Genomic DNA, 27,170 nt, shown 5'->3' on the forward strand with positions numbered 1-27,170 from the left:
TTAGCAGGAAAGGAATATGGAAATGAGCATCCTGGAAGTCCTGAGCTACCATCCAGTCTCCAGGATCCTGGGCAGACAGAACTTGAGCCAACGTGAGCATCTATAATTTTGCTTTACTCAGGAAGAAGTTGAGAGGACATAGCATCTAGAATTGGGCGTAGGCCTCCAACCTTCGCTTCCAGAAAGTTGTGTGAATAACAGTTGCACCCTGATTCTGGCGCAGGCACTTTCTCAGTGGCTCCCTTCGCCAAAAGAGCATGCACTCCCTGATGCAATAAAGAGAGATGGTCAACCTTCAACCGGTCTAGAGATGGTGAGAGGCTGGGGAGTTTCTAGAAATGGAAGGGCATACCCCCTTCCGCAAAATCTGAAGCACCCACTTGTCAGATGTATTCACCGACCTCTGGGGCAGGTGGTACCTAATTGAGTGACTACGTGAGTGCATGATGGATGAGTGAGGGCAGTGATATATGATTAATGATAGTTGTGTACTATTTCTACTCTCCTTTTGTGTTGCAGAACAGTGTGCGACTGCTACATTATGCCCTATACACCTAATCCCCATTCAATGTGCCTAGCAGCAGGTGGCCTGTTATCTTAGATATATTCAAAGTTGTGTGAGTGAAGACTAGTCTAGTTATCGGCAGCTGGCCCCATTGCTCCGCCAGATGTAGTGGCAGGGACATGTGGAGCTTGGCATGTGTAAAATCCCAGCTTTAGGATGCTGTAGTCTGGGAAACCTTGGGAAAAGTATTGTCACACAGGAAGTGATACACTGTCTGGCTGAGGACTATTACCACTCAGTGGAGTAGAGAAGGCCTTGGCCAACCCTTACAACTGGATTAATCCTCTTGGATGGCTTCAATGAGGAATCGGGATAGTTCACACAGAATCCAGGATGGAGAAGGGTACTGAAGGGCTTAGGTCTTGGCCAGACTGTTTCCTCTCGACACTGCTCAGATGCAATCATCTAGAAAGGGATATGCTAGTCTGGCATTTCTGTGTTAAATAATCCTTTAGCCTTAAAAGCTTGGAAGCCCTTTGCCAGCTGGAAGAGAGTAGGTTGTCTTGACCTTAGTACTGGGATGGCATGCAAAGAGTTTACTCTTAACATGTCCATCTAGCCCTCAGGTGAATAGTGTGATACTAGAGAAAGACCAGCCCGGCTGTGTCCACCGCACCATCCCCGACATTGCTCAAACGGTCACCAATTACTACAGCCGCCCTTATACTGCGTCTCCCAGGGTAGAGACTGAGCCAGATACTCACTTCTTAGACTAAGTGGCCCTCCCCTCAGTTATTGCACTCCAAAGTCATAATGTTGGATCAGTCCTTATCGGCTGAAGAGGTGGGGGTGACTATTTGGCCCGTGGCCTCCGGGAAGACCCCAGGACCTGATGGGTTTCGCACGGAATATTATACCACATTCAGAGAAATTTGCACCCCGGACTACTCACTCTGTACAAAGAGGCATGGGAGGCTGGTTCCTTCCCATCTGAGATTGATACAGCCACTGTTGTGGTTATCCCGAAGATGCAACTCCGTCTGCCACCTGCTCAGATTACCATCTGATCTTCCTCATTAATGGAGAGGTCAAGATCTTTGCCACAATCCTTGTCTCAAACAAGTCCTCCACACAATCCTATATCCAGATCAGTGTGGATTTATGCCAGCCAGGAGTAGGAGACTCTGCCTCAGGAGGCTCCATGTCACCCTTGCTCATCATCACTTGCCTAGTCCCCATTTTGCCCTGCTTCTCAATGACTTTGAGAAGGCGTTTGCCATGGTTTACTGGGGCTACCTGGCCTGTGTTGCTGAGGGCTGGCTTTGGGCTACGATTCTGAGGCTTTGTCCAAATGCTCTACTCCAACCACACCACAGGGGTCCAGATCAATGGTGTGATCTCCGATATATTCTCATAAGGCAGGGGACCCGACAGGGCTGCCCCCTGTCTTTCCTTCTTTTTGGGTTAGCGATTGAGCTTCTTGTGCGCCTCCTTTAATGCAATGCTCAGGCGTGGAAATGGGATGATGGGCACGAACGTTGCTTTGCACTATATGTGGATGACGTCCTGCTCTTCCTGGCAGACCTGAGGCGATTGGCCTCTGATGCCTTCGGATCCTCAAACTCTTTGGGTAAGCCTCAGTCCTAAAATTCAACCTGGCGAAATAGTCTTATTGTCCCTGTCCCCGAATCAGACTGTGAGGCTTGGCTAACTGACATACCCATTAGCTGACTGAGCTTTCGTTATTTGGGTATATGTTTTGCGTTCCATCCCAAACTCATTTGGTTCCTCAGACACAGAGCCAAAGAAGGCCTTAAGTAAGGGCAATCCCTCCAACTGAATATGATGGGCAGGATCTCACTCTACAAAATGATGGTGCTGCCGAGGTTCCTCTAAAATCTTCTGCTATTACTGTCCCACTGATTATTCCGGGAACTTGACACGCTAGCAAATTTTTTTAGGCACAACTGGTGCTTAATTACCGTCAATGCGCACCTTACGACAGGGGGGTGGGTGGCTAAACATACTATCTAGCTTCACAGCTTTTGGTGGTCAATGACTGGTGCAGTGGGGGACTGTCTGACCCTGCCACTAGGTTCCCCCGGATTACGGCCAAGCTATATGGCTCCCCAATCTCTTCCACTATCCCTGAGGTGACCGGGTGGTTTTCCTTGCCTTGAAAGCTGCGCTCTGTAATAATAAATGAGATGACAAACCCACACTCCAGACTCCCCCATGGCACTGTACATTGCTACGTGAGGTGGTGGCACTGGAGGGCTTTGTGGTATGGGATATCATAGGTATAACACAACTGAGTAACGTGTGGTCTGGGGCACATGTGCTCCAAGATACCTACACACTCTCCTCCTCACAATTTCACAGTACCTGCAGCTACAGCAGGCGCTCAACACCCATATACAGCAAGACACCCCTCTCCTCAAATTCAGCCCTCTGGAAGCTAAACTTCTTGTGGGCACACTGAGCAACAGAGGTATTTCCCAGATTTATTGGACTCTCGTCATCAATGTCCCTGGCACACTGAATCACCTAAAGACATGCTAGGAGGGATGGTTGAGCCCCCTAGACGATGAGGACTGGCATGATGCTCTGATGGCTCCTCAAGTCATAACTATTTCTTCCAGGTTACGTCTGGTCCAGACCGACTATCTCTACTGCGCCTCACTCACTTCGTACTGTACACCGAGAGAGCCTTCTTCCCGATCCAGTCTGTCTCTCATGTTTGCACGCCCCTGCAGACTTATCATATGGTCATATTTGTGGTTGTGCCCGGTGTTTCAGAGCTATTGGGTTGCCGTGGTGGAAAGACAAGTGCTGAGCTGGGAGGTGCACCTCTCGCCACGGAAGCTGTAGCTGGGGGTCCTGGAGTGACTGGGCATTTCTGGGGATGGCTACGATGGTGGCTAAAAGAGACATTGTGGCCCGATGGAAAAACCCTGTTTCTCCTATGATGTCGCAGCTGTGGCGTGGGATGGACTGGTGTGCACAGCAAGAGAAATCTGTGTTTGAAGCCAGAGGAAGCTCCTCAAACATGAATGAATATGGGGGAAAATGGTGGGGCGACTGGAGCAGAATCTTCAGATGTAATATTTCTTGTTATTATGCCTCCTACTCATGCAGTCACCTTAATGTACCTTACAAGTCTGCCCTGTGTTGTATTCTGTTTGCACCTCCAATCTGACAACACGGAGTGTTTCTACTGTATCAAAAACAATAAAATTGTTTATGAAAAAATATCAATCTTACACTGCCACAGGACCACAGCAAAGAAGGGAATGAACACTTTCTTCCCATCAAAAGCTGGGGGGCGCGGAATACTTTGTCATGTACCCCTGTTGGAAGGTCAGAGGACAAACCACTATTGCTAGAGCATATATAGATATACGTTCATGATCCTGAGGGCAGTATATATAAGGCCCTGGGACATTCTCAATGACCAGCAAGGTCTGGTTATGGCTTGGTGACCAGATTAGGCTAGTCATGCCTTGGTCATCCTCAGTGACCAGCATGGCTACTCATCCATCACCACACCTCAACTATGGCCCTGTAGCATGAAGGGCTGGGCATAGAAGAAGATTCAAAGGCAGAATGGAGTTAGGATTTCCTGCACATGGTCCTTTAGACAGTGCTCCAGTGTAATTCAGAACAACTGAAGTATACACCCACACACACCCCACCACCACCACCAGTGTGTCCGCAGGCCTAGGATGAACATTTTTGAGGTGCAGGTCCAAGATTTCCTTGTTCAGCTTACAGGCTTGCAGTAATCCTACCCTGCATTTCTAACCTAAATGTGTACATGGAAAATAATTTGTTACAGTGCAATAGATAGGAAAAGAGTGAGAAATAGTTTGACAACTATCCCCTTGAAACAGAGAAACTGTCACAAGAGAGCACTTTCTTAAAACTGAAGAACAGACATTAGAATGAAGAATCTGGTTTATGTAACATCGTACAAGTTACAGGTCAACAGAAGTCTTGTGATTCAGATCAGTGTTTCCGTTATGGTTCTTTATCCAAGGAAAATGTTTTTATTACAACACATTCTTAGGAAAAAGCAAGACTTTATAACCTATTTCCAAAAGCATTTATTGTATTACTTTGCTATAGCTATTCGGGTTGAGGAATTAATGGAAACACATTTTTCTTGAATCCTACTCCTAAAATGGCATATGCGAGACACACTGTTTTTGAGCTTTGCTTATTGTAGTTTGAGTTTGTCCACAGCAGCATCCCCATGACAGCCGCATACAAATACCTGTTTTGGATATAGTTCCAAACATGTCACTGTAGCCTACAGAAACTGAAAATTCGTGAATTCAATATTTTTAACAGCAAAAGAAGTGCCAGTTTCTCTATTTAGCACTTTTCTGTTCATCACTACTATCCATTCCCCCACTCGATGCTTCACTTCATAGAGCCTTTTAGTTTAATGCTTAATTTCCGTTTACAGGAAATATCAAATGATTTCAACCTAAAGTATTCCTCTGAATGTCACCTTACTGAAGAAGCATGTGAAGGTTTTCAACAAAGAGGGATCACAGAACTTGTAACGTTATTTAATGCTTGACCGAGGTCCCGTCGGCTCTATTTAGAGCGGTTACATCTGACAAACTATTGCACCAAGGGGTTGATCGGACTGACACCATCTTGACAAACATGCACGGGACACCCCTCTATACACTCCAAATGCTTAAAGTATGAAATGTGGATTATAAAATACCCTTCGAGCGAATGGACCCAACAAAGCAATGTGCTCGTAGAAATGAAGTCACAAGCTAGCAGATAAAGAAAATAGTTTATTCATAAATACATATTTTTATTGCACATAAGCAAAAGTACTCAATTGCTGAGAAGCGAATGAAAAATTGAGTGATATCGTACAACCAAAGAGAAAAACTGTACATTTGCTTTTGTATCACTTCATCACAAAGCAGTGTCACAGACACAAGAACATTAGTTTAAGGAAAAGGACATGTAAACTTGAATAACAATAAAATATATACAGAACGTTGTCAGATAGACTGTTTTCATCAAGCCATCAGTCATCAAGGACTAATAACCAAGCTCCACTCATTACTAATCACCGATGATGACCTGGGTCGCACTCATCAACTGAGTCACGGCAAGAAAGATGATCAAGGCGCCAGAAGTAGGTTGTTGGCTGACAAACGGAAGACAAATAACAAGAAACCATAATTTTTCACTTCAGGGTGCCAGATGTCCTAATGAAGCAGAGATGGTTCCTGGAGGAGATTTCGATGAATTTGCTGAACAGCTCTTCTGATGTAGTTGGTACCTTGTGGCACATGTGATAGAACGGTAGATATTTCTTCTTGGCTAGAAAGGACAGAGAGGTACAGGCCAAGTTAAGGAATGCGCTTAGGCACACATAATAAAATGGAGAGACCGTCTTCACTTACACACCCACACACATTTCACCTCTATAGCTGGCGCCAGCTCATTCGGTGACGTTACCTTTATGATATACTTCTCTTGTTTTGTATTGAATGTTTCCATTCCCATGCCAGAACCGCAATAAAAATAAAGAAAACACAAGATGAGGGATGCTAAGGGGTGGCAAGATGTGAGAGGGGAAACAGCACACACTGACAGACTAAGACAACAAGTGCACTCCCATGGAAAGCTGAAAGCAAAAGAAAAAGAAGTTCTCAGATATGGAGGTGTGGAAGGTTACAAGACATCCAATCTGAAGGCACGAGTTACTTTCCTTCAGTAACACTCTTTTTGCCGAATACTTAAACAGTAAATTTCACATCTTTACAATATCCCCCAGTGCCAGCATGGATCTTTTTACAATAATGCTCCCACATGCCAGCATGTGGCGTCATGAGGCTCCATTCTGATGCCGTACCACCCCGAAAGCGAGAGCGAAGCCCAATGTAAGTGCCACTCCTCCATGCAGATGTCAGTTTTTTGTCTTTTCCCTTTCTGAGAAGTGGAGTATAAAAACAACCGCCGGTTACAGTGTGCTGAACTCTGACTTAAGATCCTATTAGCTGTTAAATATAGGCCACTCCACAGAACAATGAGATGGGAGAATAGTGAAGAACCTGCAGTTACAGTGTCCGCCAGAAACAGCATTACTGAAGGTAAGTAAGTAACTTTAACTTGTTCTGTTGGATATTTCTAACTGCAGATTCCTCACTTTAGAAATTATACCAAAGCAGCCCCTCTCAAGGCTGGAGTGGATGCAAACCAAAAAAGCACTGTAGGAAAGAGTGGACAAAATGGTCCTCATGGCCAGACCTGGCTGACAGAAAAATAGTGCTTTGCATATCTGAGTACTGACCCCCATGTTGCAGCCTGCTAGAGATCAAGGTCATGCACCCCTAATTCCAATGCAGTAAAAGTGGTCTTGGCCCAGATGGAAAGGGCTCTCCGACCCTTGGGGCTGATTCTTGGCCAGTGTGTAGGGATCAACTTCAACAGGTCTCTTCAGACTAGCCCTCATTTCTCATCTCCAGAAAACCCCACAAAAGAGCAGATCATCCACTTGATGGGCCTCGATATGGTCAATATTAACACTCAAAGCCTTTTTTAGAGTTCAACCAATAAAGCCTCTGCTGCTGTTTTTGAGTGGGAGCAAATAATGCTGTAAAGTGACCCTCTGCCTAGCATGAAAGTATGTCACAACCTTAGGCAAAAAGGCCGCCTAAGTTCTCTGCACCAGTTTGACTAGGAAAAAGGTGTTGAAGGGTGATTGCACTGAAAGTGCATGCAGTTTGCTTATCCGATGAGCTGCCAAACATAGAGGAAGACAGTTTTCATAGTCTAGAATACAGCAAGCAACTATGCACAGGCTCAAAAAGTGTGCACATATAGAATGACATGAAAATGTAGGGACAGGTGTGTTAAGACTTTTATAAACCACATCACAGCTGATGATTTAAGCAAAGATGGTTGGTCCAAAAAACATAGAAAGGCCAAAAAGGTTGACAAATAACCTTTTACAGTGTCCACTGCAAGGCATTGATGGGTAAAGACCAAAAAAACAAAAATAAGTCAGACAGCTTTGCTTGTAAGATGTCATTTTCCAGGGCTACGCACGAGGTTATGAACTTTATCTGAATATAGATGGATTTTGTGGACAGGCATCTTGCAGTGAGGAGGACTCCTACAACCTCAGAAAACAAGTTAAACATAGTAAATTGTAGCCCTATAATCTCTATTCATGGACATGCAAAATGCAGAGTTAAGGATGAAGGACCCTGTCTTGCTGTTGAAACAGGAGTTCATACTGAACTGGAAGGCTGATCGGAGGACAGATGCTCATGCTCAGGAGTTCCAGGTATCCCACACTCTTGGCCAAGTCTGGGGCAACTGGGATTGGGCCTAGTTGTTCTTGATCATCTTCAGAACTCAGGGCAGGAGAGGTAGTAGCTTAAAGGTGTTAACCAGTCCTTTTGGTCCATCTTAGCCTGATGAGACTTCTAGCAGTTGCTCTCTCAGAAATTCCAACACACGAAACCACTAACATTGCCTATTCTCAAAGGTGGCGAACAGATCCAGCCAGTCTGTCCTCCAATGATTGACAGCACCCTGTGTCACCTTGGAATGTAGATGTCACCTGTGATCTGCCAGGCAACATCTGCTCAGTTTGTACACTCTGGCTTACAGGTACCCCACCAGGTGTTTGGTGACTAGAAGGTTCTCCTTCGCCAGTAACCTTGTGATTCACAGTCTCCTGACATAGGGCACATGAACTCATTCCACCCTGCTTTCTGCAACACCACATGGTGGTGGTGGTAGTGCTTGTAATAACCTGCACTAGCCTCCCCTTTTTTTATCTTTATAATGGAATTTATAAAGAGCAACATCAAACAAACACATCTGGGAAGTCATAAACATGAATCATGCCCAAATAGTAAAGTAAATAGCATGAAATTCTTACAGCCAACAGCTTCCTGCGCACTGAAGAGGCAATCAACGCTGTAAATTGCCGTTATAATCTGAAACACAACAGTGTGACCCCCCCCTCCGACGTAGAAATGAAACAACCTCCACATCACGGAGTACAAAGCAGCAAGGAATAGAGACAGAGAGAGAAGAGAGGAAGACGATAGAGTGGAAGAGGTGAGAGAAGATAGGGAACATGTAGCCATCAGATCAGCCATACATAGGAAATCAGCAATGAAGTAATGCAGCAGGTGGGCAAAGCCATTGCGCAAGTCCGAGGGCGCTAAGGGCGGGAAGATGTTGGCAAATAGGTCTCTAAAAAGGAGTGCAGAGGTGCCCATATATTATGCAGCCGAGATCCCTCCAGCATCAGGTCCCAGTAAATCATTAATTGGTCCTGACGGTACGAAGCATCATCCTTCAACTGTTCCAAGCAACGGGGAGTCCTCTCCCCCCCACACACATCGCCACCCTAGGCTTAGCCAGCAGTAGCAACAGTCCGATCATTCTCCTGTGTGCAGCAGGGAGTCCCCCAAGAGGGCGAGCCTGGGGGGTCTGCGGTAGCTTGGTCTCAGTCATCTCCTCAATCGCCCACAGCACCTCTGACCAGTACGCGCACAGCAATGGGCAGCTCCATGCTAGCGGCACGAAGTCTGCATCAGGGATCATACATTTCTCACAATACGCCTCATTCCGGAGGCCCATTTTCTTCAGCCGAAGAGGCGTATAATATAATAGATGCAGAAAATGTAAGTGAATTAGGCGCAGTCTGTAATTGGGGGACAACACCCGCATGTGCATGCGATAGCTTCGGCACTCGTCATCTGAAATGGGCTCACCCAAGTCCACCTCCCAATGGGCCTTGGCTATAGCCTCCGTCCCACCCGCTTCGAGCTGCATGCATACATACATACATACAGGGACTGCACCCGATACATAAGCTCCAGCGCTCAGCACGCCGCAGGCATTTCTGGGAAGCAAGGGTAACGCGCATGCAGCATAGCACGGATTCTAATAAAGAATAGTCGATATATAGCGCTGTATCACGTGTGTCGCACTAGCCTCCCCTTGATGGGTGACCGGACAACCTTCACGGTCCACAGTTCCAGAAGACTGGATTTGGAGCTGGCTCTTTGCTGGAGAGCGGAAGCCTCTATTCTCCACCTCCTTTAGGCGACCCTCCCCTGCTCTCCAACAACCCAGTAGCAACACATCAGTCACCACTGTCCCTTTTGGGTTAGGGAGGAAGAGCGGTCTGCTATGAATCAATTTGTCAACAGTCTGAAACCACGGCAGAACTTGGGCTTCCTCCTTCGAGACTTGGATGGAGTCGGAAAGCCGTCTTTGATGCTTGCTTCATTGGGATTTCAGGTTTCATTGTAGTGCCTGCATGTCCAAACTGTTATTGCTGATTACAAGGCAAAGATGTCAAGAAGCCTCAGAACCATCCTTACAGAGATCCAGGCCTGAACCTGAAATATCAGGATCACAGCTCGAATGTCCAGGGCTAGCTGCGATGGAGTAAGGAGTAACAAGTCTTGAAAAACACCCAAGTGAATTGCATCCTTTGTGAGGGTATCACGTAGAACTTGGGCTTAGGTAGAACATGGACGCTTTTATGGTGAATCCATAGAGGTTAAGAGTTCCACTTTTGTCCAGAAATGGTCTATGACCTGTGCTTAATTTGTAATAGAATGAGCGCCCAAAGCTCAGCTGAGAAGCTTGCGGCCAGTGCTGAATACCAAGGCTGCTAAGTCTTGAATTCACGTCTTGCCTCTTTAATCCACTTCCCGACAACCCTTGCCCCTTTATCTCACTCTTGTGGATTCCTGCTTTCTCCCTTTGTGTAATTTTTCACCCCTTCTCTTCTTCCTTCTTTACCCTTTGTGTATTTTTCCCCCTCTTGCTCGCTGGAAATGTCTGAAAGGGAGAAATGAGTGCCAGTCCCCAAAAACGAGGGCGAATGGGCTCCACCAGCTCAAACTAAAAAATGTCTATAATTGACTGTGGCAACCCTACTTAAAAGGGTCAGTTGTTGAGGTACAGGAATACAGGTACTCAAAACCTCAATGGGTGGGCAGTGACTACTGTCATCCCTTTAATGAACCCTTGGGGGGGGGGGGATATGGGGGGTTGGAGAATGAAGAGAAAGGGTGCATGGCAAATTGAAAATGTTCCTGGCCCACCTTAAATCTAAGTAAGGTAGTGCCTACAGAACTGCAGGATGGGTGTATGAAAATATGTATCCGACAAGCACAAGGACGCTATCGGGTCTCCCAAATAGAGAGCAATTAGGACCTGTGCCAACGTAAGCATTCTGAATTTGTCCTTCCATATAAAGATATTCAGGGGTCGAAGGTCCTCTATTTCAGGACAAGGTGGTAGCGTGACTAAAAACCCTTGCCGCTCTCCGAATCTAGTGCCCGTTCAGGGAAACCTGTGGAAAGTAGGACATGTACCTCCTTCAGGAGAATGGATAGAAGCTTCCCTAAATTTGTTCAGGTGGGGGAGAAAGTGGGTTGGGTAGGAAATGAAAGGAAGGGTGTAGCATTTTGGACAATTTTTAAGGCTCATGTTGGATATGATCTATTACTATCGTAAGAGGAAATGCTGAAGCTTTCCTCTCACTGGTTGGGTGTGAGCCACTGAGGTAAACTAAGGCAGCCTTGTGGCTGTTGTGCAGACTAAGAGGAGTTGGAGGTCTAGTGCCCCTGCTGCCATGTCTGCAGCCCCAAAAGGACTTGACGGTCTCCTGCAACAATGGCTATGAAGGTAGTCGTTGCCTATAGGCTAACTGCTTGGTGTAGCCTCTACATTTATGTAAGTGAAAACGGACTTGTTTTGCAGGAGTCAACAGTCCCAAGGAACGCACAGAGACCTTTTTTATCTTCAAACCATTGTAGCATATCCTTTCCAAAAATCTGAGAAGCATCAAAAGACATGTCCATCAGAGATGCCTGAACATCGTCCTAAAATCCGCTCAACCTCATCAAGATATGTTAGCAGAATAAAAACACTATCTAGGTCATCCACGCAGTCTAAGCCTGCACAGATGACTAATTTTTAAGCATAATGCCCATCAAGAATCTTCTGAGTCAAGAAGGGGCTAAAAGATTATGTTATCACCAGCAACATCTTTCTGGCCTTGTCCCAAATGGCATGTTTATAGCAGGTTAACAGACAGGCTGTGTTTGACCACAGCTCCAGCCTGACAGGAAAAAACATTGGCTTGCCAAAGGTGTCAATCTTTTTGGATTATCTGGTGGATTGGTGCAAATGAGTTAGGATTCACCTTACTGGTCGAAATCTGTACTATACGACTTTCCAGACTAGGGCCCTTGCTGAGAAAGTCTTGATCAAAGGGCACAGGCCTGTGTTGCATGGCCACCCAAGAACATTGTTTCAACCTCGGCAAACAAGACCAAAAAAACAGCAAAAACTATGCAATATGATTGAAAGAGCCAAAGGGGACAGGGCAAGATGTAGTGTTTAGTTAGGAGTTATTGTATTACTTTGTATTGTATATACTTGCACAAGGTTGTTTTTCTTTGCGTGTCTCCATCGTTCCAACCCCGACATTCTTTGTTCCAAGTTTGTTGTGGTAGGGCTGGAGAGACTGGGAGGATTGAGACACGCAGCGGACACTCGGCAAGCCACTTATGTTGTTATAACTTAATAAAGACATACTTGAAGAAAACAAGGACTCCGACTTTACACAAGGCTCTTCCTTTAGAAGTAGTTTAGTGTAAATGAAGCATATTAAGATCAAATTGTCTAGATCATAAAAGGGAACTGGTAAGGGCTCACGCATATGCATGGAAGGTGATGTGTGAACTATGACACACATGAATATGTGGTTCTGGGCTATAAGGGTCTAAACAAAAAGGTGTAAATGCAGTCTGTTGTCCCACCACTAAATGTCAGTGTACCTACAACATTGAAAATTGGTAAGAACAAAACAGTATCACTGTTTTCTCTTTTATGTTTAACGTTATAACTACATTTGCTAACAATCACTCTGCGCTACTACATCTGTTGCAATTAACAGGAGCTGGAATATCTGGTGCAAGTGGTAGGTAGACTCATCTCTTATTACTTGGTGCAAAATACTCACCCAATCCTTCCTATGAGCTTCAGTACTGTGAAAGGTAGAGGGGCCGAAGGATAACTGTCTGATAGACAGAAAACAACTTCAAATTTTGCAAAGGCTACAGAACTAGAAAAGAGAGTCTTGACCCTACGTAAAAAATGACAAAAGAACATTGCATTCAGACAGTGTCATCAGAGGTTCTCATGTACACTAATAGACATGGCTGATGCATTACACATAAAACCATCTATAAACAGCATTACAAGACTCAATCTACAAACTATTTTTCGTCAGATAAGCATTTAGTAATGGTTGTTACATAATATGCAATATATATTCAAAATGGGTTGGTAACCATTGATTTCCTTCAACTAGAATGAATAAAAGTACCAGGTGATGGGGAAGAGAACGGACGCTCTCCTGCAATGTTATTTAGCAGGTTCTTTTGCTTCTTTAAGTGCTACCCAAGACACACAAGGAAAACAGACTACATCTATACCCAAGTTCATGCAAGTGTCACATAGCTCCAAAGGTTCACAATACTATTTTCGGCATTGATTACACAATCTGTGTATGGTTAAAGTCTGATGCACAGCATTTCAGCAGCAATTGCCAGTTATGGAGTTATTCTTTTCTGAGGCATAGAGGAATAAGTTACTTACCTTCAGTAACACTTTTTCTGGTGGCTTTTCTATCTAACCACATATTTTTCACCTTTAGAATATCCCTTAGTGCACGAATGGATTCGCTGAATTCTTCAGCAGTGCTCCCATGCTTAGGTAGGTGGTGCGGTTTGGCTCCGCAGTGTGTCTGTACCTGGAAGTGAGAGCAGAGCCAAATATATGTTCCACTGACAAATGATGTCAGTTTCTTGAATCTTTCTCCTTCTGCCACCTCAGAAGCGGATTGTCTGATATGGTCTGCTGATTTCTAACTTAGGACCTTTTCAGATGGCAAAGAAGCCACTCCACAATATAGGGAGGTCGGAGGTCAGTAAATAATCTGCAGGTAGATAAGAGTATCTACCAGAAAGAGCGCTACTGAAAATAACTTGATTTTCTGATGGATACTTCCAGCCACAGATTCCTCACTTTTACAATAGATACACTTATCAGTACCTCCTAAAGGTGGATGACTTGGGGAATGGATTCAGCCAAAAAGTCCTGCAAAACCAAGCAGATGAAGTGACCACTCCTCCTGACTTGTCTGTCAAAGCAATAGTGTTTTGTAAATGTGTGCAGACACCCGCATCACAGATTGGCAGAGGTGTAGAACAGGTACCAGTCTTGCCATAACCGTTGTAGAGGACTTGATCCTAGAGGAATGAACCGGTAGATTTTCAGAGTGCTGCTTCTTGGACAGTGCATAGCAGATCCTAATATAGAAGACTTTCAACCTCAACAGGGCATCTTCTGCACTGCCTTCCCTTGCTTTGCTCCGAGAAACCCACAAATCATCCACCAGTTGATCCTTTGTTTGGTTGTGTATAAACCCAGGGCCCACTTAAGGTGAAGACGATGAAGCCTCTTTTTTTGTTGAAACAATTTTTAATCTTTGTAAAACTTGATACACTATGGTGTAGGACAGAAAGTTGTTCAGCCACAACATAACGTAACTGACACAACACATATAGGGCAATGCACACAAAGCTGTGTTTACTGCTACCTGCAAGCCTTATGAAGTGTAATCCTAACATAAAACATTCGGGTGGAAGTATTTTATCAAATGCTTTTGGAATCATCAAAGTGATCACAGTGACTCTGGGTTGTAGGAGTGGTCCTCCAACACATTCACACCGAAGTTTAACTCCTGTAGTGGGAAGAACTTCTACTATATATCTCGGCCCTGGAAAACAAGCTATGCACATGGCTGGTACCATGTCAGTCAGCCTCTTACTATGTACACACCAACTGCCCAAAATGATCCAAAGAAGGGCAAGCCTCCACAATTACATCACATTCTTGTGCTATAGTATGCTGTGCAAGCCCCTTCTCTCCTCCTCCTTTAGCACAGTGTTTTTAGACTCAGACCACTTCCGAAGTTCTGTATTCCATTTCCAAAAATAAGGGCCCAACAAGCTTTTCCAGCTAATGGAGATTTGGTGGCTTGCCAGGTCAAGCTTCTCCCACTCCTTTGATGGGCGAGGCAGTGCAAAAAAAATGTTGGGAGAGAATTCGCTAATGTAGAAGTGAGTCATTTGGGAGCAAGGATGTCCTAGTCTTCAGTACTAGCTTACCTGAAAAGGTAATGTACATGGTGGATGAAAATAATGCACCAGCAGTTCAATTAGATGGTGTGCTGAAATAATGGCAAGGAAGAAGACTGTCTTTCAAGCCTTAAAGAGCATATATGCATAAGATCAAAGGCTTGCACAGGATAAATGTCCAGATAAAGTTAAAATCCCACTGATGCAAAAGAAAGACAGTCGGTCGCAAACGCAGAAAGGTTGACAAATGCTATGCCTCAGGAACTCTGGGAATCATACTGTCCTGGCCCTGTTTGAGGCAATGAAAATGACTTGGCCCCAGTCTGTTTTGATCTTCCTGAACTTGACGCAGGAAAGTTAGTAGTGGAAATGTGTACAGGACTCCTTTCCATTTCAGCTGGAATACTTCTCCTAAAAGGTGTCGTAGAGGAAACTCCAACGCATAGCATTGTCAATGCTGTGGGTCCAGCGGTGGCAAATAGGTGTAACCAATGCTCATGGATGTTCTAGGCCATCTCAGGATTAAGATGCTGCTCGTGGTCCGCCAGATGAGACCAGCTCAGTTAGCCTTCCTGGCATTCAGAGACCCTGCCAGGCAACAAAGAAGATGTTCTGTTGGTCCAGTGACCTCCAGAGGGATAGAACCTCATGAAATAGGATCTAGGACCCCTCATTGCCCTGCTGGTTGCAGTACCACATGGATGTTTTGTCGTCCATGAGATTTGTAGCTAGCTACCCTTTGATAGACGGCAGGAAGGCTTTCAGAGCCAGACAGAACATGAAAAGCTCCAGAAGATTAATATGGAGCTGGCCCTCTGTCAGAGACCAGAGGCCTCAGTTCGCCACCTCTCTCAAATGGCCTACACAAGCCAGGAGACCAAGAAGCCGTAGAATCATCCTCACTAAGACAGAGGGCAGATCTGAAACGTCTGGATCATATGCTGAATGTCCTGGATTTCCTGAAGTAGAGGAAAGATCCCGAATGTCACTGTGTCACGAATTGTCCCAGTGAACTGAAGTTTTTGCGTGGGACTCTGGAGGATCTTTGGCTCAGTGAAAGTGAAAGTGAAAGTGAATAGTCTTCTTCCAAAAGCAGTCTAAGTTGGACTGCAGCAAGACCACCTCTAGCAACCAGCGGTCGTGGTACAAGAATATGTGTTTCCTCAACCTTAAAAGGACTCAATTGGCTGCTGCGGTAATAGTTTGGAGTGCTGATGCTGCATGCAAGCTAGCCCCTGGAATAGCCTTCTGTATTTCCTGTTTTGTTAGGGAAACTGCTATATAACCACCGGTTGGGCTTTCTATTTTTTATGGTACATAGGCCTAGATCGGGTTGAAGTCGGTTGAAGGTTAGATATTGGCGCTGGGATTGATCAATGATTGGTGCAGGTGAAGTCTTTACCAGCACCAGTACATAAGGAGCAGACATGGACCATGGCACCAGGGCAGACATCTGTATCGAAGTAGGTATGGTCTCAACAGCAGGTCCCACGGGGCAGAAGATATCAGAAATGGACCTGCTGTTTAAAGTCTGATTGGACACCCTTGCAGGTCCATGCGGTCCAATGAGGTGCCAGAGAGCAAGGATCCCACCAGAAATCTGCAGCATGGCCTTCAAAGTGGGGTTGACAATCTGTAAAATTTGGGGGCACGCCAGGACCAACTGCGGTATTGGTTCGGGGACACCAGGGTAGTACAATCTTTATCATGACAGCCGTGGACCTTCTCTCTTGACTTCGAGTGGCAGGATAGGGTTGAGCTCTGCATGGTCTTGTCTAGGCTTCGATTTAGACTTTCTCAGAAGACTTCAAGCTGGAAGTGGATTGTTTTGGGGAGTGGCCTTGAGACAGGGACTGTGACCGGGACAGTGACTTGGAATGAAAGTGGGACCTATGCTTAGACTGTAGCCTGTTCTAGCGCTTGGTGATGGAGGTTTGCCTTTCAGTCCAGAATGCGCTAGGATGCATTAGGGCACATCTATTGCACTATTTAAGAGTCATGCCTAAAACCCAGTCACCACAGACATATGTCATGCAGTTCTGTGACTGAACATTTGAAGCTTGTCATTTTTCATAGGGACACTGTTCCTTCGATTTCTGCAAAACGTTTTGTACTTGTCAAGAAAAAACAAGGAAGATGAACACGAGATCCGGACTGAAAGATAGGCAGTAACATCAGCGCGCAGAGGTGCCGTTTATACATGGCTCTGCTGACTAACTTCCAGGGCAGTTTTAGGGATTAGGTTCTGAATTTACAAACACAAAACCATAGAATTTCAGCTATTGTAGTTAGAGTTATTTCAAGTAACTATAACTCATGCCCTAAGGTAACTAAGTCGCAGCCCCATCATGAATGATGATTAGTTTAAGACAACAGCTATTTTGCAAGATCTTCAAAGGATACAACGTTTGTTGGCAGTCCATTTTAAAGGAAGTGCGGCTTGCTTTTGGAATTGAATTTATTAGTTTTGCATTCACAAATTACCCGAACTGTCCACTCAGGTAAACAATCTACTTGAAATGGCACTTGTGTTAAAAAATTACCCGAACAATACATTTTCACATAAAATTTCCCCCCGTGAATAAGCAATGTTGCCTAAAGGGGTTATCTGTGCACACACTGAAAGGAGGATACTTTATTAGACATCCCTTAGGGACTCTTGTAAAAGACAAGTCTGAGAATTGAATCGACCTGCTCAGAACAAAATGAGTTGTGTGATTTGAGGTCTGAGCACAAACATGACCCTGTTTGTGCATTATAACAAATTCACCAAATAACCTAAACTAGTCTGTAATCTCCTCTAAATGAGACAGGATGTATTGCCTTGGTGCATGAGAAATAACTCTGACATGGCCTCTTAATAAATGGATATATAAGGAACGTGAATGGAAGTTAATGGGACTTTCTCTGGCAAAAATCAGATCAGTGATGTTAGGCAATGCTTTCTTTTATAATTTTCTGTTAAACGCGGTAGATTGTAAACAGTTTAACATTACCAACCAAAATGCACTCGAGGGAAGAGGGAGTAATCCCAATAAGAGCACAAATATACCATAAGAACAAGGTACTTACCTTCAGTAACAAATTATCTGGCAGAGGCATTCTAGTTGCAGATTCCTTACATTAGAATGTCCCCCAAGTCATCCAGAGATTTTTCTTCAAGCAGTAAACCTGCGTGCCGCCAGTCGACTCCGTGTTTGTCGTAGGCATCGTGGTCTCCGGATAGGATGTCACGGGCCATATAAAAGGTGACACCCCAGTGCGCGGACGTTAGTTTCTTTTCACTGCTTTCCACGCCAGAATCGCAGAGCCATGAAAAACACTGACTCTGGTGCGCCAGAACTAGGGCCCTGAAAGGGAAGTCCCCATCCCTAGAAATCAGTTCACAGAGCGGGGAGGATGGGTTGGTTGGTAAGGAATCTGCAACTAGAATGTCTCTACAGATAACTTGTTACCAAAGGTAAGCAATTTGTTCTTCTGATAGAGACTTCTAGTTGTAGATTTCTTACCCTAGAATAGATACCCAGGCAATACCATCCCCAGAGGAGGGTCTGCAAAACAAGGTCATACTAGGAAGTCCTGCAGGACCGAACGGGCAAAGTACCCATCCCTTCGGACCGGAGTATCAAAACAGTTCTGTTTGGTAAACATGTGCAAGGACGCCCATGTTGGTGCCTGACAGATGCCCAGGACTAGAACTCAGCATGCTGACGCAGTAGTGGAAGCTGTTGCTCTGGTACAGTGAGCGCACAACCCTCTGGGGGTTGCTTTTTAGCCAATGCATAGCACATTTCAATGCAGAGAACGACCCATCTATAGATGGTTCTCTTCTGCACTGCCTGATCTTTCTTCTCACCCACATAACCCACTAAGAGTGGTTTTGTACAATCAACACTCTTTTTGGGTCCAGGCGGTGGACTCTCCTCTTCCTTAGAAGGATGTGGGGGCGTGTAAAAAGCAGGCAAAGTGATGGATTGGCCTACATGAAAGGGCCTCACCACTTTATGCAGAAAGAAAGCCTTGGTACGAAGCACTACCTTGTCAGGGTGGATGGAGTTGAAAGGTGGCTTTGAGGAAAGAGCCTGCAGCTCACTCACTCTGCGATCAGAGGTGATGGCTACAAGGAAGGCCATCTTCAAAGTAAGAAGCTGAATTAGGCAATTGTGAAGTGGCTCAAAGGGAGTACACATCAGAAAAGTAAGAACTAAGTTTAAATCCCTTTGGGGCATTATGAACGGATCAGGAGGAAACAGATGGGTAAGACCTTTTAGTAATCTTCCAACAATGGGAGATTTAAACAAGGAGGGTTGGTGAGGCAATTGGAGGAAAGCCGAAAGAGGGGCAAAGAGGGGTCAAGAGACTTGACAGTACACAATGCAACAATCTTGTTCCAACAAAAAGCATGTCTGTGAGCAGGCAAGATGGGAATAGGGAAATATATGTCCTGCAAGTCCAATGCTACTATCTAGTTTCCTGGGTCCAGGGCAGAAAGGACCTCAGCCAGAGTGAGCATTTTGAACTTTTTCTTTTTGAGGAAGAAATTTAGGGAGAGGAGGTCTGTGATAGGGCGGAGGCCCTTGTCCTTTTTGGGCACCAAGAAGTAGCGGGAATAACAACCACAACCTACTTCTGGGGCAGATGCAAGGCCTAGGGACTAGGCTGTAGCCTGGGACTCCTTGAAGTACTTGAGCGCAGTTAGCTTGGTCTCCGAAGAGACAGGTGCCATCAAAGGACATGTCCACAGTGGACTGGACATCCCCTGAAAAGCCAGATGTCCTCAACCCAGCGTGGCGCCTCAAGGCCACCATCGAAGTAACTGATCTGTGAACTTAGCTGCATCTCTCCTGATAGTAACAGCTTGGGAGAGAATGGCCCAGGTCTCCTCCTGGACCTGGGGCAGCCCTTGTGAAACCGTGTCCCATACAGTATGGGTATAACAGCCCAGCAGGCATACGGTGTTCACAGACCATAATGCCAGGATGGAGAAAGAAAACAGTTTCTTCCCAAGGTGATCCAGCCTCTTGGATTCCCTATCCAGGGGTGCGGAAGTGAACGCGCCATGGGATGTTCAGGCTTGGATAACCAAGCTCTGAGGGGTAGAGTGTTGGGTCAGGAACGAGGGGTCTTTGGGCGAAGGCCTAGGGTGGCACCTATTGTCCTGTTTACAGTTGCCCCTGTGCTGGTGTTGGTCCAGGTCCTTCGCAGGACATTAGTGAGGGCTTCATTAAAGGGCAGAAGGGGTTCTGACTTGAAAGCCCCAGGCTGAAGTATCTCAGTCAGTAGGTTAGCCCTGACAGCCACCAAAGGCAGCTTTAGGGACAAAACCTCGGCCGCTCTTTGGACCACCATGGAATAAGACACCCCCTCCTCCGTAGCCACAGTAGGGGCAGAAAGCATCCCAGCGGCAGGGGAAGTGTCCAGACCGCTGGCTTCACCCAGTTCCTAAGCCCAGTCCATAGGGTCTTCAAGCTGGTATTCTAAAGGCTCCAGTAACCCCCTCAATACTCTAACCAAACTCATACCCATAAGACCAAGAGTCAGGATCTGACTGAGGGAGCTTTGGGGTCGATGCTACCAGTGGGCCCTGGCAGCATCAGGAAAGTCGATGCAGAAACATTGTCCAAGAAGCTCGCAACCAGCGCCGGTTCAGATCCAGAAGCAGATCCCTGGATGGCCCTTGGAGCCATCCAGGGAGCCTGCAGGAGCCCAGGGTGATCCGGCAGGGCCCCAGGGCGATCTGGCAGGGGCAGCCTGTCCAAAGATGAGACACATGGCCTCATAGAATTCCTTCAATTGGGCAGGGGTAGCTCTGGCTCCTAGAAACTTGGGAGCCGACCCATAAGTAGGCTCCAAGGATGGAGGCCTAGAGCAGCAATGCTCCTTCTCCTGTGTCATCCAACTGATGGGGTGAAGTTGAAGAACGCTTGTGCTTCAACTTCTTTTCATGCTTACCCGAATGTCCAGACAATTTTGAATGGGAAGACTATGAATGATGAGGGCTCTGTGAACGGTCTCTGGACCTTCCTATAGACAGAACAATGCGGAACCAGGTGCCGGGCCGCAAGCAACTCTAGGGACCACTCCCTCAAATCCTTTGGGTTGTGGTCCGGCACTCTGACCACAACTTCAGGTCATGATCAGGCTCCAAACACCAGACAAATGAGGTGCGAATCCGTCACAGACATCATCCGGTGGTAGGAGTCGCAGGACTTGAAGCCGGTCTTTTGAGACGACATCCTCGACGCACTAAGAAGTCAAAAAAGCTTTGACAAAAAGTGGAAAGTCCGGTCAAAAAGTTAATGTAGGACTAACTCTCTTCGGATCAGCGCAGAAAGAAAAGAACTGAAGTCAATGCACTTGGGTAGGGCCTATATAGGACCCGCATCATCAAATCCGGCGACCACGATGCCTACGACTATTGCGGAGTCCACAGACGCCACCTGACAATGCGCAGGGGCACTGCTCAAAGAAAAGTCTCCAGATCTAGACTGACACCTGGGGGAAATTCTAAGGTAAGGAATATGCAACTGGAAGTCTCTATCAGATAAACACAATAGAAATTTAAAAACAAAAAGCAATTACTGCCTCCTCCCAAATAAATAGCTACACAGACCAGGTTACCGGAGCGTTGCCTTTATCAGTCCCAATAAACAAAGAAATAATGCCCCTTCCCTCTCTTAACACATGAGCCCTAAACCACGAGAACCTAAAGCTGTAAATTATAAATCTATTTTCCATACAAAATGAAAATATGGAAAGGTTGGTGTGCTTCATTAGCCATATTCAAGAAGGCTGCAAACAGTCCTGCGTTTTTAGCCTTTTGAGATCTACTATGCTGCACTTGCTCAATCTGAGAAGACTACAGCTTAGACTCCTTGTAAAATGCAAAGGATCAAAGTGGAGAGAGGGAAACCTAGGTTAAACATGGATGAGGAAAAGAGACTATACCCAATTTATCTTTATTCCATGGAAATTGGTAATACCCTACTGTCTTGGAATGGTCCTTAATGTCTTAATGCCTGAAAGCTTATAGCACTGTTGGCTTCCAATCACAATATGGAATCTGTGTTACCAGAAACTTGGCTTACAAAGCCATATGGCATTGATCAATATACTGCAATCAGTGTAAGGGCCAAACAGGGCTCTAAGAGTCATTCATACGGGAGTTTAATGTTAATAGTCTCAGACTTTAAGTTGTGCTCAGACAAGCCTAATTAGTGAAGCTTTTAACTTTTTAACTGTACCCAGGAAACAAAGGAGAGGCTTGTCAATTTCAATATTAATTAATGTATATTTCCCAATACCTGGCCTATTAAGGAAGCCATAAAACCATTAGGATGTATTTTGTGAGCAAGCAATGAATATTCCGAGTAGAGATGTCCATGCTAAACCAACCCATTCAGTGGCTTTCGCCGCTCACCTTCTAACTTTAATACTAAATTACGAAATTACAAGCCCAAAGTTTAGCCTCCACCTGAGTGATTGTCGAGGAAACGAGGTTTTAATGGCTAATCCACAGGAATATGATCACCAGCGAAGATAGACATTGAAGGCAAAGCAACTCTTGATGAGTAAGGGTAATGTAATAATACATTTATTAATTCTAAAGGGTTTGGACTGGTATCAAGGCTCATCTAGAAAGCAAATGTAGGAAGCTGGCCTGGTGAGCACCTATGGTGTTGTCACCTTAAATCAGGTCCAGGTATTCCCTATTAGTGAAGTGTAGGCAGTGTCTAGGAAGCCAAGGCTCTCTAGAGGTAGCTGTGGATGAGCAGTCAATACTTATCTAGGAGACATGCAGAGCTTATGCAATACCACTGTAGTCACACAGGACTTACACTAATGAAAGAACCACACAGTGTTACAAAAATAAAGGTACTTTATTATAGTAACACAAATATTAAAACACTGTATAGGCAATACCCCACTGGATGTAAGTAAACACTTATGTACACATTAGCAATCATTAAATAGCATAGAAAGCAATAGGCACTGGTGAAAGCAATAGGCACTGGTAAAAGCAATAGCAAATGAGGGCCCCAGGGGAGGATCAAACCATATACTAAAAAAGTGTAATGTGAAATGCAGTCCCCCCTCACAAGGATGTGGAATCAGGAAAAGGGAGCTGGAGGAACTAGGACCCCCAAAGTTAAGTACCAGGGTGCCCTCAAGAGACCAGAAGAGAAGAGGTAAGTTGGAAAAGGATTGTGCAAGACCCAACCAAGACTGGGAGGACCCAAAGGTGGATCCTGGCAGAAGAGGACCTGCAAAGGAAGGGGACCATGTCCAGTTCAAGATGGAGTGCCTTGTTGTGGCAGGAGCCACTACCCACCCTTCTGTGGATCACAACCAGGTCAACAGTGTACAAAGAAGGTATTCAGTGCAGCACAGGAGCTGAAGGAGTCCCAGAAGTAATGTCCCATGTTGGTGGTCGAGATGCAGTCGATCAGTGGTGCTGGAAAACAACCAATAAGCATTGGCAAATGCAAGAGATGGAGAAGAAGGTTTTGCAAGGCTGAAGAGGACAAGCAAGGTCCAGGGGGCTTGAACCAAGGAGGGGAGTCCAGGGTGACCCTCAGTAGCTGGGAGAGCCACAAGAAGAGGATGCAGCCCCCACAGGCAACCCACTGGCAGCAGGCACAGGAGTTGCAGTGAGGCCTACTCTGCACACCTGAATATGAGTCCCACATCACTGGAGCAGCAGGCAGGAGACTGCTTTGCAGGAAGGAGTACTGGGAGGCGGGGCTACATGGAGCTTGAAGATCTGTTGGAGGAGGAATGAACAAGCCTTAGTAGCTGCAAGGGTCACGGTGCTCAGGGGTACTGTCCTGCAAAGAGAGGCAAGGGCTTACCATCTCCCAAGCTTGACGGCTGGTAGAGAGGACCAAGCTGTGATGCATCCTGTGATGCAGGAGGAGAGAAGATCCACGTAGCCGGTTGTCGTTGCAGTTGGTGCCTCCGGATGCAGGGGAGTGACTCCACGCAAAGGGAGATTCCTTCTTGCTTCTTGTGCAGGCTGAAGTCTCGCCACCCTCAGAGGATGCATAGCCTGGGAAATGTTGCAGTTGCTGGAAGGAGCCAGAGAATCAATGTTGCACAGCAGAGTTGTTGCTGTAGTTGCAAACTGTCGGTTCCTGGAGGGTCCAGTAGCAATCCAAGTGGCCAGAAGATTAAGTAAACAATACAGAGAAGTCCTGCTGGAATCTTGCACATCGAATCCCACCCAAGAGGGCAACCCCTAAATAGCCCAGAAAGGGGGATTGGTCACCTAGCAGGGTGACCACCTATCAGGAGGGGGCTGTGATGTCACCTATCTGATCTGGCTACTCAGATGCTTCCAGGGGCCTCTGCCCACCTTGGATTCAAGATGGCAGAATCAAGTTGCCACCTGGAGTAGCTCTGGGCACCACCCCTAGGGTGGTGATGGACAGGGGAGTACTTACTCCCCTTTCCTTTGTCCAGTTTTGCGCCAGAGCAGGGAATGGGGTTCTCTGGACTGGTGCACACTGGTTTATGAAAGGAAGGCACTAAATGTGCCCTTGAAAGCGTACCGGTGGCTTGGGGAGGCTACCCCCCTCAAGCCGTGTAACACCTATTTCCAAGGTAGAGGGTGTTACCTCCCTCTCCCACAGGAAATCATTTGTTCTGCCTTCTTCTGCCTGAGCTGGCCAAGCAGCAGGAGGGCAGAAACCTGTCTGAGGGGTGGCAGCAGCACGGGCTGCCCAGAAAACCCCAGAAGACTGGTTGGAGCCATGTTGGGTGTCCTCTAAGGAGCCCCCACAGTGCATGGAATCATACTACCAATACTGGCAAACGTATTGAGGTATGATTCTGACATGTTTGATGCCAAACATGCCCAGGTTCAGAGTTATCATTATGTAGCTGGAAACAGGTAGTGAGTGACCTGTGTCCAGTACACAAGTAAAAAGGCTTCCCCGCTCTTATGAAGTCCAGTGTAAGGGAGCTGGAGTTCGTAGGGGCACCTCTGCTCATGCAGGGGCACCCTCACACACAGGTACCTGCACCCTGGACTAGGAAGGCCCACCAAAGGGGTGACTTACAGTGACCTGGTGCAGTGACCTGTACTGAAAGGGTGCATGCACCTTTTCATGCAGGCTTCAATGGCAGGCCTGCAGACACATTTTGTATGGGTTCCCATGGGTGTCACAATACATGCTGCAGCCCATGGGGAACCCCTGGTGCCCCAATGCCCTAGGTACCTAAGTACCATCTACTAGACACTTATATGGGGCACCAGTATGCCAATTGTGGGGTGTGCACAGTCCTAAGCAACTAAATTTAGAGGCAGAGTGCACAATCGCTGGGGTCCTGGTTAGCAGGATCCCAGTCGAAACAGTCAAAACACACTGACAGCAGGCAAAACTTGGGGGTAACCATGCCAAAAAGAGGGTACTTTCCAACAGTAACCTTTTCTTAAAGATTACTACTTTGTCACCATCAAAATCACAGTTCGACACAAAGTGCTAGCTGGGGAATAGATTCTTCAGCCACATGGTCAGAGGTTTCTATTCCCAAATATCTACATTGCTAGATACTTACGATGATCACAATCTGAAAAAGGTAATTTTAAGTCCTAATAACTGGATTGAGGAAATGTCTGTATTCTTTGAAGATCTTGTGAAATAGCTGTTGTCCGAAACTAATCATCATCCATTTTTGGCAAAGTGTACAAAGACAAAAACAAATAACTTGTGAATTATCAGACTGCCTTCTAGTGATTAAATATGGCACTTTTAGATAAGCTGACATAATTAAGAGAGACTCTCATTGTTCTCCAAAGTATAGAAAAAGTGGTCCTTAAATCTTAAAGGTAATCCCTAAACCAATCTCTTTAAATCAAAAATACAAATGGAAAATATGCTACTGTACAAAGCACTACCTACTCATAATTCACACAAATTCTTGTCCTTGTTACTGATGGCTTTGGCAATAAAATCAATCTAAGTTAGGCAAGCAGAGCAATATAACTGACTGGGAAAGCCTGTTTGATGTAACATTGCTGACACTTTTTTGGTGATTATGGCACACATCGATTGAGCTGTTTCCATGGGTGTTCTGGTAGTATACATAAAGCACAAGATAGCACAACCATCCATCAAGTGCTAGAAAAACTGTGCCCATCCAGCATATATTTCCCTGAATTTTGCTCACTGCTTTATAATCTTGGCTGTCCATTAACCAGATTATACCCATCACTCAAACAGGTCTAGGTTACAAGTCCAGGTACATTCTATCCAGTTCTTTGCTTATTCATACCTGATCTGAAGAGTCCTTAAGAAAAGAAATTATCCTATTTATTAGGCATACATTAATTACAAAAATGCCTTTGACACCAATAATCAATCACTGTTTTTTTTGGTGCACCGAATGAGAGCAAGAAACCAATTCTCCTTTAGGAAAAATCTGAGCTTTTTTATACATGGTTAAAAAGAGGGACTGGTAGGAAAATTTCAAAGATCAGGGACATAAGGGAGAAAACATTTATTGCCCATTCTGTTGTTGACAGTGATGCCTGACTTGCACTCTAAACTTTGTAAGGTGAATCTGGTTCAAGGTCGACACCACATACCTAACAGCAAAGTTCCATGCTGATACTATGGTGTTCTTTAGTCCTATCCCTGAGGGATTGCAACAAGTTCTAAATTGCCATAAAGCTTGTTTTTAGTCCAACTCTGTGAATTTAAACAATTGTAAGAGTAAAATAATGATTGCTGAACAATGTTTAAAGAAGATAGAGGCACTCAGGTGGGAATAGGAGGAGGATATAATTATCTGGTCAGGTAAAGCATTGTTGTCATATTGTTTGTCTGGACCAATAGGGACTTTTGTCCTGAAGGAAGAGAAAAATGGACAAGAGCATTAGGTGGACTGCTCTTAGTTTTAGAACACCGATATGGGAAGACATTCTTAGCCTAAAACAGGCCCTCCTTATTGATTTTTGAGGGAAAGATGTTCTGAACTGGCTGTTCTGTAGGAATATAAAAAGACATTCCAGGCACAGCAATTTACCTATTTCTTTCTGAGACCACATGCACTGAACCTGGTAATTGGCCGTGTTGGCTCCCCATCCCAAGAGAGTTGTGCCCTTCACTACTGTCTGTACAGTCTTTCTTCTTCTCAGGACCAACTACTTTCTGCAGTTGCACAGAAGAGTTTAGTGCACAAGAAAGGAAAATTTAAAACTCTCTGCTGATCGTGTATGCTTGTGGTATCTGTACAGTGCAAACCTAGCTGAAAAGGCTACATTTCAATTGCAGACAAGTAAAACACCTCATTGGCACATCATAGGAGTAACTAGGAGCCATGCAAGTAGTGGAATCAGCTGCGGCACTTAATTTCATTAGGCATCATTGTGTCCTATGAAATTACTTCTTTAAAATCTACCCTCTAAGGGGGTCTTGTGCAAATCT

At 45.5% G+C, this 27,170-nt stretch overlaps 1 protein-coding gene across 1 annotated transcript in view; it reads right to left on the minus strand.

Annotated features, from left to right (window-relative positions):
• Nucleotides 1-5,309: 5,309 nt before the first annotated feature.
• The window catches only part of KNL1 (kinetochore scaffold 1), a 193,388-nt gene continuing 171,527 nt past the window's right edge, over nucleotides 5,310-27,170 (minus strand). The window contains exons 16-17 of the mRNA XM_069208569.1: nucleotides 12,558-12,680; nucleotides 5,310-5,863 (exon numbers count right to left, since the gene is read on the minus strand). Of these exons, the coding sequence (XP_069064670.1) occupies nucleotides 5,749-5,863; nucleotides 12,558-12,680 (238 nt within the window). The 3' untranslated portion in view covers nucleotides 5,310-5,748. The remainder of the gene's footprint in view (nucleotides 5,864-12,557; nucleotides 12,681-27,170) is intronic.

Source organism: Pleurodeles waltl, chromosome 9 (assembly GCF_031143425.1).
Source record: "Pleurodeles waltl isolate 20211129_DDA chromosome 9, aPleWal1.hap1.20221129, whole genome shotgun sequence".
Classification (NCBI taxonomy): Eukaryota; Metazoa; Chordata; class Amphibia; order Caudata; family Salamandridae; genus Pleurodeles; species Pleurodeles waltl.